The 10,639-nt window shown below is 38.1% G+C and overlaps 1 protein-coding gene across 6 annotated transcripts in view; it reads left to right on the top strand.

Annotated features, from left to right (window-relative positions):
* The window catches only part of MAN2B2 (mannosidase alpha class 2B member 2), a 26,191-nt gene extending 15,625 nt beyond the window's left edge, over window positions 1–10,566 (top strand). For 2 of the 6 annotated variants that reach the window (XM_026054810.1, XM_026054807.1), the window contains 10 exons: window positions 327–460; window positions 2,611–2,867; window positions 4,833–5,024; window positions 5,957–6,209; window positions 6,301–6,411; window positions 6,517–6,709; window positions 7,374–7,526; window positions 7,896–8,008; window positions 8,926–9,043; window positions 10,337–10,566. In XM_026054810.1, coding sequence (XP_025910595.1) covers window positions 327–460; window positions 2,611–2,867; window positions 4,833–5,024; window positions 5,957–6,209; window positions 6,301–6,411; window positions 6,517–6,709; window positions 7,374–7,526; window positions 7,896–8,008; window positions 8,926–9,043; window positions 10,337–10,431 — 1,619 coding nt within the window. In that variant the 3' untranslated portion in view covers window positions 10,432–10,566. The other 4 variants (XM_026054805.1, XM_026054806.1, XM_026054808.1 and 1 more) reach the window with 4 other exon arrangements.
* Window positions 10,567–10,639: the final 73 nt, after the last annotated feature.

Here is a 10,639-nt window from a genome sequence, read left to right as displayed (position 1 = left end):
TGTAACTCTGAAAGTTAATATTGCATGACAATAAGTTGTGGTAAGCTTCTTGTTTTTCACTCAACGCTTTTACATTTGACTCGGGTGTCACTTTCTGAATACAGGGTCTCTTTGTATAGAGTAAATAATAAAAAAAATTCTTCTGCTTTATTTTTCTAAGTACTGTAAAATGTATACCTTTTTTCACTCATGATGTTTTACTGCAGGGTTTAATGTTAAAATTTTGTAAGAAGATTGCACCTAGACGGATCTCATACTTTTTAACATCACTTTTTAAAAAAATATATAGTTGTTGTGACTGATGGCTTCTCTGTGTGTATACAAAGGTACTACAGATGTTGACCAATATGTTATTGTCTATAATCCACTGGCATGGAACATCACTACCTTTGTCATGGTTTCTATCAGCCACTCATCAGTCAGTGTATATGATGAACTGGGACATTCTGTACCCGCACAGGTACTTCAAGTTTCTTTCTTTCTCTTACTCTTCTTTCACTTGCCAATTCTCACTGACTTTATCCTTCATCCTGACAAAGCATGGTAAAACATAGTATCATTGCAGAAAGAAGGATTAGTTCAGACTGGGATTTTCCTAGTCCTCCTTTAAGTGAGTGTTCACATGCCTGTTCTCTCAAACTAGAAAATGCTTTCTTAAGTGTTCTAAAGGGCTCCCTGCGCTTCTTGTGTTTGGTTTGGTTTGTCCTTCCTTGCATGCCTGTTGTGTGCCACCTGGCACTTCTTGTGATTACTTTTCTTTCCATAAAAAAGCTTTGAATAGAGCTTTCTGGATTTATCTCTGCTCTCCAATAGACAATCCCTGTTTGTACAGTTGACAGATTGCCTCCATGTTCTAGGGGAGGAGGAAAGATTTAAGAAATACAGGTTTTGGTTACAAGCCCTAAAGGAGCTGGGACAATCAGCTGCCATGCAGACCCAGCTCATTCTATGTCCTAGTCAAGCTCCAAGACGAGCCCAGCAGTTCTCTGGGAGAGAAGAGGATGGCCTCAAATGCAAGCTAAAGCTAGCCTTCATTAGGAGCATGTGCCATAGACTGTTTCACCTCCCCTGGCCTRTTAATCCTGTAGTAAGGCCTCCTGCATGTAAAGGCCCAAAGAGGTTTGACACATTTCCAAATGCTCCCCTCTGTCCACAAAACACGAAATAGCTTGGGAACTTCGGCCAGCTGGACAGAGTTCCTATTACTAATGCTCTCTGTGGCATATTGCTGTCAAGGGACATCGTAACTGTGATACACAACAGCTATCCCATGTTTCTGCTGTATGCATGGGATGGCATAAGATTCCACGAAAGCTGTCCGTCTCTTGAGTTAGTGCATAGTCATACTTACCAGTCAGCCACTTGCCTCCTGGAAGTCCTGTCTTCTGAATTATTTTAGCCTTGTAAGATACGAGTGGAAGATTGAAATGTATTTAAAACATCTGTTCCAGGATTTAGGATGCCCCGAGGTCAAACCGTCATTCTTTATTTAAAAAGACAAAGTTCTGTGTTTCAGAGTTGGTCTGGCCTCATCTCCTTTGCTAGAAGTTACCCATACGTGCATATGAACAGTCGCTTCAGCCTAAATGAAACCCATTTACCAGTAATGGGAAGGGGTTCCGTTTTTTTGGTTTCTGTTTTTTTTCCTTCCCAGATGAGCTGTTCAGAAGTGCATTCATATCACATGCTCCTTCCTCTTGACAGAAAGAAATCTTTAGCTCTGAATCCTCATGCAAGTATGTGGTTGAGAGGGACGGAGGGTTGGCGAGTTTTCAGCGTTCTTCTGTACCACATGCGTGAGTTGTGTAGGAAGGGAGGGAGTAGGAGTAGGCCCTGTTAATACTACTAAGGTGGGGAGGTCTGCAGTTTGAGTAATTAGACCTATGCCACAGTGTGAAGGTACAAATGGCTTGCTTTAAATAATTTCTGGTTAGTGGTAACTAACTTCTTTGTCCATGTAATCTATACAGTATTTATCTAGTCCCATTTTCTTTCCCCAAAGTATTACCAAGTTATATAACACTAAAGGGAAATGTACGTGCAATTGAAAAATGATAAAAGTGTTGTTTACAGTATTTTGATGCTAAATATCTATGGTATTTTGTTTACTACTTAAAATATTCCACCTCATTCTCCTTCTGTCTTGACTTAAGGTGAGGGCATGCCTTTGTGCTTCTTCCTCTTGCCACTGTTTTTTCTCATACTAGTCGCCTCTCTGATGCTTCAGTCTGTCTTCCATCATTTAACTGATTAGTTTCGTTTGTGATTATTTCCACTCATACATGCATTTTGGAATGTGATCGTAAATCAACATCTGTGATTTCGTGTTCACTCAGAGGTCATTAAAATAAGATCTGCCTTCACCTTTGCTAACACTTAGCGACCCTCTCTCCTTCACTAGAATGGCTAATTTTAATTTGAAGTCACTAAACTCCCAGAAAAAGTAGTACAAATCCACATTATAATTAAGAAGTACAAGAACGGTTTGTTTAGAAATTTCTCTTTGAAGAAGCTAATTTTAGTAATTTAGGGCTTGGAACACATGAAGACAAGTGCCTTGCCAGTTAATTCTATCTGTAATGAAGTGTTGTTGTGTGTGTTAACTTACAGATTCAAAGCTCAGCAGAGTCCTATTTTACCTATGATCTGTATATTCTAGTTGCAATAAGTGGTCTGAGCTACAGAAAATACAATATTAAGCCTTCGCTTGGTAAGCAATCTGCATTTATTGGAAGATCAGTTAAATACAAGCAAAAAGACATAAGCCGTGCATGCCAACAAAGTCAACGGTTGCTTCCAGTGGTTAACAACTGCTACCAGGTCATGTTTGACCAAGACACTAATCTAATGCACAGCATTACAGAGAGGTGAGGTTTCCTGCCTTTTCTAATAACATAACACATTCTGTAAAACCCTTTATAAAAGTAAGTCCAAATACTGTATCACGTTTCTTTAATTCTGAGATTTACAATTACTCTTTTCATCTCCAGTTCATGTGTTGATATTGTCTACAGAAAGGAGGACACTGTCATAGAAAGTATGCCATATTATTACTATAATGTTGTTGCCCTGTTTAATCATGTAGTCAGTATAAGCCTATATATTAACTAGTATATCCAAACTTCAGCAGAACCTTGTTCTACTTCAGAACTAAAAAGGGGTATGAATGTGTGTTTGTATTAAAAATAACTAAGAACACACAGTACAGTTACACAATGAGCCTTAACTGATAAAGCAAGAGCTTTCTCCTGCTAATCAGTTGAACTTTGTGGATCCTCTATCACTATTTCCATGGTAGGAAACTAAAAAACTTTTTGAAAGAAAGCAAATGTTCCTTTTGATTAGGCAAATAGAACAATCAAGGTTGAGGTGAGTTTTGGGGTTTGCAGATCATCTTCCTTGACTGATATGAATTGACCCAGTTCCTTCAGCTTCAGTGGAGCTGTGCAGTTTTTTGCCAGTTCAGGGTTCAGATTATCTCAGCCAGATACTGATGGCAGATCCAAGATCTCTTTCACATTGATCCAGTGACTACCAGACCTCTTTGACTTTTGTGTTTGTAATTCTGCCTCTCAGAAGTGAGAATTTGTCCAGTATAGTTAGAAATTAGCTTTAAAACTATAGATGGCTCTGAACTGACAGTGCAGGAGTAAGTACTTTCTCTAAGTGTTTCCAGATTCTAACTGATTCTAGATCCCAGTTTTACACTTTGAACATTCCTCTATAATGAGGAAGAGCAAAAATCCAGATTCAAATCCCATTTTTATCCATTTTGTTCTGGTAGGCAGCCAGAGTTGGAATTGATCACATAGGAGAAACAGGCGCTCTTTTCCTTCACAAGCCCTCAGGTAACCCCAGAATGTTTGGGTTTCAGCAAGTTTGCTTTGGAATAATGGGAAAGAGTGGACTAGCAGGTCAGAACGGGGGAAAAGGTTTACAAAAAATAAAATGAAATTGGGAGCTTTGACCCTGAAGCCTTATAAGGTTTAGCTGCAACAGGTAAAATTCCTAGGTCCTGCTCCTCTGCTGGAAATACCCATAACAGGAACAGTGAAAAAGACTTGGGAGTGTTTTGCTTCTCAGTCATTATGGTCTGTATATTAACACTAGCTAAAACTTGGCAGTTTAAACTCATATGCCATACTGAATTGGAATATCTAAGAAGCAAAACTTCCTGTTTTGCCAGCAAGACTATTGGAGCTATAATCTCCAATAGAACAGTAGAGTAGATAGCTGAGGGCAGTAGCATCTCAAGTTACTTTCAGATGACTCTCCAAAGAGTGTGAAATGGAGTCCTGAATAGCTTGATTGTAAGTAAGCTTCATGGTGAAAGGAGACAGAGTAGATAACAAGTGTGTGTTTTGCTACCCTGTTGCCATTATATTCTCATTACCAAAGTTGAATGTGGAAATTTGCATCGTACTAGTTTACCTAGCTACAAAATTGTTTAAACAAACCTGATTATTAATAATGTTGTGATATGCCTAATTTTTGTGCAGGGGGCCAATCTTTGATCCAAGAGCAACTTGCTTTTGCATCAAAACAATGTGCTAATGTGAATGTGGTTTATATTTTAAGATATTTCTTTTTTATGAAAATATAAAGTGACATGGAAATTCCATTTGTTTACATACTGACAAACGTCTTAACCGGAAGCACTTTCGTTCTCTGCTGTCCTCATTTGCTGAGTCTTATAAAATCAGTTATTCAATCTGAGGAAACGGATTTTTCTTACGTTCCCAGCCTCATTCCTATTGCAGTTCAGCTTTGCAACTATTATGTACAAAATGTGTTTGTAGGTGATAAAGCTTTTCTCCTTTGTGAATTCACAGGGAGACTAACCAGACTGTCCAGCTGACCCAGGAGTTCCTTGAGTACCATGTGAATGGAGATGTGAAGAAAGGACCCATTTCAGATAACTACTTATTTGCCCCAAACGCTTCAGCTGTTCCAGTATCAAAAGCAGTGGGATTGGAAGTGGTTTCTGGAAACTTAGTGACAGAGATACGCCAGTATTTCTACAGGTACAGCACTGGTACAAGTTCACTTCACTTGTATGTTCACTTCTCTGTACGCATATGTGAAAGTAATTCTGTATAGTTATTCCTAAACAGTGAACTCTGCACTGTTTAGGTCTTAAAAGATCTAGTATGCAGCTGGTAAAGGTAATGCTGAGGAAGCACTTCTTTTAATAGAGCATGTTATAGAGGGAGGGAGGTGCAAATTGTTTGGAGTTGCTTTTTTTGGTTTGGTTTATAATGTAGCTTCTGTTAAGATTCTCTTTTCATGCAGTTCAATGAAAATTGCAGCTAACATCTCCATGTGGGTGGAATTTAGACATGACGGTTCATTTTTTGACCTGTAGATATCTTTTGTATAAAAAGTGAATTAGTTGATGACAAAAAGGAGAAATTAATCCTATACAAAGATGCTCAGAGGCTTGATGAGCTAGCTGCTTTTCTCTGTTACTCAGTTTATAACTTCCCCACCATCTTCCCCACCACACAGTTATTTGAGTGAAGTCTTTTGGTTTAACTTAAAGTTGCATTGCACAACAATGGTAGTTGAGCACAGGGGAATTTTTGCATCAAAATTAACGTTCTCCAAGTTGGAAAAATACATAGATGGAACAGCATGTCTTTTGTAGAGTGTAAATATGTTATTAGGAAGCCATAATTATTTTTAAACTTTGTTGTTAATTTTGCGAAAAATGGAGAGCCTCACTAATCAAAGTGGTCATCTTTACACTTGCAGCACCAAAGAAAATTGTAGAATATCATTTACTCTAGCTGAATATCTGTACATTTGAAAATTAATTTCACTAATTACATGAAATAGAATATAGACAATGTTGTGTACMTGTGTGTGTACATCATGAATAATGTGCAAGTCTTGACGTAACAGATCTAGTGTTCCAATTGCTAAACTGTGCATATCTTTCCTCTCATTTTTATAGTAATGTGACTGCTCAGGAATACATATACGTAGTGTATACCAGGATGTATACGGTACCAGAAGGCTATGATGGAAAGTTGCTTTGCCACAGGATAGAGCAAGAATACAGCACTGGGCCTTTGGAACTAAATCGTGAGGCAATTCTGAGAACAAGCACAAATTTGAACACTAGACAGCTACTCTACACTGACAGCAATGGATATCAGATTCAGAAAAGACCATTCAAGGCATATGTGAATAACACAGTGGCTCGGGTAGGCACAAAAGCATAATCCAAAGTCAAGTGTGTTATGTTCATCTCTATTACTTTTAATTTTGGCACTGCGTGACTTACTGTGTTTTCAGAACTATTATCCTATGGTCCAGACTGCCTATATTGAAGATGATAGCGCAAGGTTGGTGCTGCTTGCAGAAAGAGCTCATGGTGTCTCGAGTCAAGGAAATGGCCAAGTGGAGGTAGCAAATGAATATTTTTTTTTCAAGAGAGAATAATTTCAGGACTGCTGCTGCTGTGAGCAAAGCATGATGGCTGATTACTGTTGTGACATTTACCTAATACAGGTGATGCTTCACAGGAGACTATGGAACAACCTTGAGTGGGACCTGAATTACAATCTCACTTTGAATGACTCTTCAGTGGTTCGTCCTGTGTTTTGGCTTATTTTAGGAACCAAGAGTGTCACCAGTACATTGTATCAGACAAGTGGGCTGGCATTAGAACACAGACCAGTTGTTATGTTTGGAGCATTATCAGGTAACTCATTCTATCTCCTCTCCTATTTTTAGCATCTGAAGGGCCTATTTATTTTGTTTGTATTTATGTTAGGTTTATAAATGCAGACTTTAAGCTTTCTCTGTTTGGGGAAGTTAGTATACAGTGAGCTGGGAGGCAGATTTAGAGTCCTCCGATTAGTTTGCATTAATTTCCAACATGGATGTTGTCCATGTTGTGTATGTGTATGAAATGTTTCTCTTGTTATGCAGTTATCTCTACTTTCAGAGGAGAAAAAGTTTTAAAGCATCTAACAAGAACAAAACATCCACATAGGGAATTAGTAGAAAGTAGCTAGTGCACCCTATATTGACCTCCTGGATGCTGAGTCCTTAAAAGAATAATTCTAAACAAGGTTATTAAAACTATTTGTTTGATTTATTAACCAAAACTGAAGACCAGTAGTGGAATAGCAACTTCAAGTTGCAATGAAGTCTGCTTTATGGGAAAACTCTAATACACTTCCCTGGCAGTTAAAGTCATGCTCTTTTCTGCTTTGTATCTCAGAAGGCCTCAGAGGAGAAAGCATAGCATCTGCTTTGGATCTGCCTTGGCAGAAAACGCAGGAATCTTTTTACCCCTCCACAGTACCCTAGCCAGGCTTGTGTGCATGATAAGTGTTTGCTTTGTTTCATTTTGTATGAAGGAGATAAACCAAAGCTGACCAGACAGCTTCAGCTGAATTCAGTCCACAGTTTGCCTGTAACTGTCCCGCCTAATCTTCATCTCCAGACTCTGAGCATTCCAGGGTGGAAATACAGCTCTAATCACACAGAGCAGATCCACAGTGTTCACATGGGTAGGTACTATYGGAAGCATAGCTGGATGTTCCACTTTAAAAATCTGGCTTTCTTTTCTTTCTGTCTCCCGTGACTAGTAGTTTTATTTATTCAAAGTGTTAAAGTCCTCTATCAGGACAGTTAATTGTATTGCATGATTGGTCTACTCAAATAGTAATATTTTCTCCTGCTTGAGTTAATATTGTAGTTAGTGTCATGTCCTGTTAACAATGGGAGCTGCATATTTGCTTTTAGTGCCCTTGCTAATCTTCAAAGATGGGAATTTAGTTCAAAACAAATGATGAGTGTAAAGCTCAAAAAAATCATGTTTTAAAATTGTTTTTATTTTTTAAGCAAGAAAATGTTTGTGTTTTGTTTTTCTCCTAAAGGTAAACAAAAGCAAGCTGATGCAGACTTCAGTCGTGTCCTGCTAAGAATTAGGCACCTGTATGAAGTGGGAGAAGATCCTGTGCTGTCTCAACCTGTAATAGTGAATTTGAAGGTAAAACTAATCCTTCAAGACAGAATAACACTTAGGGTGTCTTTGCTCCAGAGAAAACTGGTTCTGGAATGAAACTCCAGACACCACAAAAGATAGATATGAAAACTCCAGACACCACAAAAGGTAGATATGAAAATACTAGTAAAACTTTAACTTCAAAAGGAGGCAAATCTTATATTTCCTCAGCTTTCCTCCAAAGAAGCCATTATTTCAGATGCAGCTACCATAGGCACAGTATGAAAATTTGCATAAATATCTGTAAAACTGTTTCCATTGGGGTCAATTGGTCCATTGGTTATTTAACACTTCCTGCAGTACCTTAACCAGTGCAGAGTGAGAGTCTGTTTTGCTGTTTCTTTAGTTATTGCAAGTTATACCTATAGTTAATGAAATGTGGATGGGATTAAAGGAAATAAACTTTTCTTTTCTCCTTAGTTTTTCTGTGAGTTGATGGAACTTTGGTCACTTCCATTGTGTACTATGTATTTTCAGTTTCTTGTTTTATCTTTCATACAGTAGCAGGTTATTTTATAATATGTGGCAGGTATATATTCTAAAATATGAAATTTAGAATATGAAAGTGTGATTGTGATGGTGGAAACATGGGGAACGAGATGGGGGTTTCTGTTTTGTTTGAAGAAAGTGCAGTGAGTTTCATTTTTCAGATGGAGAGACTAGTAGGCTCTGAACTCTGCTGCAACAGAGTAAGCTCTCAACAGCTCAGCTGCTTAAGTGAAACCTGGTGTGTCTGTAGTTGCCTTTGTGTTGCCTGAACTAGAGCATCTTCTAAAGTCTTTACTGCTCCAATTAATAGATCAGTGCTATAGATGGTCTATCTGTATACCTGGCCAGCAGGTGTAGCACTGTTTATCTCTGAATAAACTGTGATTAGATTACTTTTTGCTTTTTATTCACAGTCTTTGCTGAAGGGATTAGGATCAGTGATGCTAGTGGAAGAGCGATCACTCACAGGTACCTGGGATGTAAACACTTTGAAACGATGGAAGTGGAAGACTGCACAATATCCAAGCAAAGGTAGGTGAACAAGGTGAAGTCTGTATTGTTGTTTACTGTTGAAGATCAATGAATAGTCTAATTCAGGATATAGAAATGCCTGCAAAAGTAAAAATGTGGTGGTGTTCTATATGACAGACTGGGCTCTAGCACAGCCTGCAAGCAGTAGCATTTAGAAAAGATTTGCTGCAAGTAATAAGACTGCTGCATTTCTCTGGATGATTTACTTTCCCTAGAAGTGTCAAAAAGCTTGAAATCTTTCTGGAGTTAACTTTGTCCAGATAAAAGTGGCAAAACTATGAATTCACACTTGTGACACAGATTGATTTTGTTAGCTGCTGATGAGTTGTATTAATCTAAGCTTAAGCCTGTATCCAGAAAAACAGGACAGCTGGAGTTAAAAATCCCCACTGTAATCAGCTTAAAGGACTCTATAGATAGGATTCAAGTTAAGGCTCACAGTCAAGTCAAATGCTGTGGGTGACCTAATTTCATTTCTCAGTCCAGTTACTTGCTTGGACATTGTCCTTACTGTCACTTCCATCCATATATATGCCTTTTTTGTAAAAAGTTTGCAGAGATTTTGGCCTGGGCTAGCTGAGAGTTTAGTGCTCTACCTGACCTGCAGCTAGGAACCTGTGTGCTTTAAAAGATATGGGCATAACTGTGGTCTGGTGGAGGGAAAGCACTGGAAAACAATGAATGCATCTTCCCCTAATTCACTTGGAAATGGTCATTGTAGCTTATGTACTACCTCACTGAGAACTACAACATGCCTCCAGAAATCCTAGAAGCGTACATGAGTGAATGTAACATCAGTGTGGATAAAGTAATTGAGGTACATGTTTGTGTTGTGTTGATTACATCTAACCTTCTAGGTTAACCTAGTTCAGAGCTATGTGCTGGCACTCTACCAACTTTTCAGTAACGTTTAAAACCAGAACATGGTGCTGCACAAGAGTGGTAAGGAAAAGCATCTATAAAGCAAGTAATTTAAAGGCCACAGAAAAGAGAGGAAACTATTTCATAGGCTGTGGAACAGTTGTGTTACTAGTTACTCATGACGAAGAAAAGATGTACGACTAGGGAGTTGCTCACATTTGCTGCATGAGTCAGTGCATGAAAAGTAGGTTGTTGTGTATTTTAATATCATGAATGAGTGCATCTTAAGCGCCATGCTTCTGTAGTTTTAAGAAGAATCTGCTCAAACACTAGCTTAAGGGATAGATGGGTTCAAAACATTGAGATGGAAGAATATGTACGTTTGACTATGCTTCTTTTTCAATAAATTACGTACGTTTTTGTTTTTTACAGGATTCTACAATAACACAGAGATCTCAGAAAACTGTATAGTAACTGTTCATCCAAGGGAGATAAGGACTTTTTTTGTATACTTTCAAGATCAATAAAGTTTGGCATTGTATTTCAAGAGTGAATATTTAATAGGTTCCAATATTTGAAGACATGAACGATCTCGAAAAAACATTCTACTGCTGTTAATGAAAGGAACAGTCATTTTGGAATAAACTTTAAATTTGATTAAACTTTTAGCCTGAATTGTGGATATTTTTGGTTAATTATTTACAACTCAGTTTTTCCGAAACGTGCTACATTTGA

Source organism: Apteryx rowi, unplaced genomic scaffold, assembly GCF_003343035.1.
Source record: "Apteryx rowi isolate R43461 unplaced genomic scaffold, aptRow1 scaffold_97, whole genome shotgun sequence".
Taxonomy (NCBI): Eukaryota; Metazoa; Chordata; class Aves; order Apterygiformes; family Apterygidae; genus Apteryx; species Apteryx rowi.
Note: the sequence above shows the minus strand (reverse complement) of the source record. Positions and strands in the feature narration are given on the sequence as shown.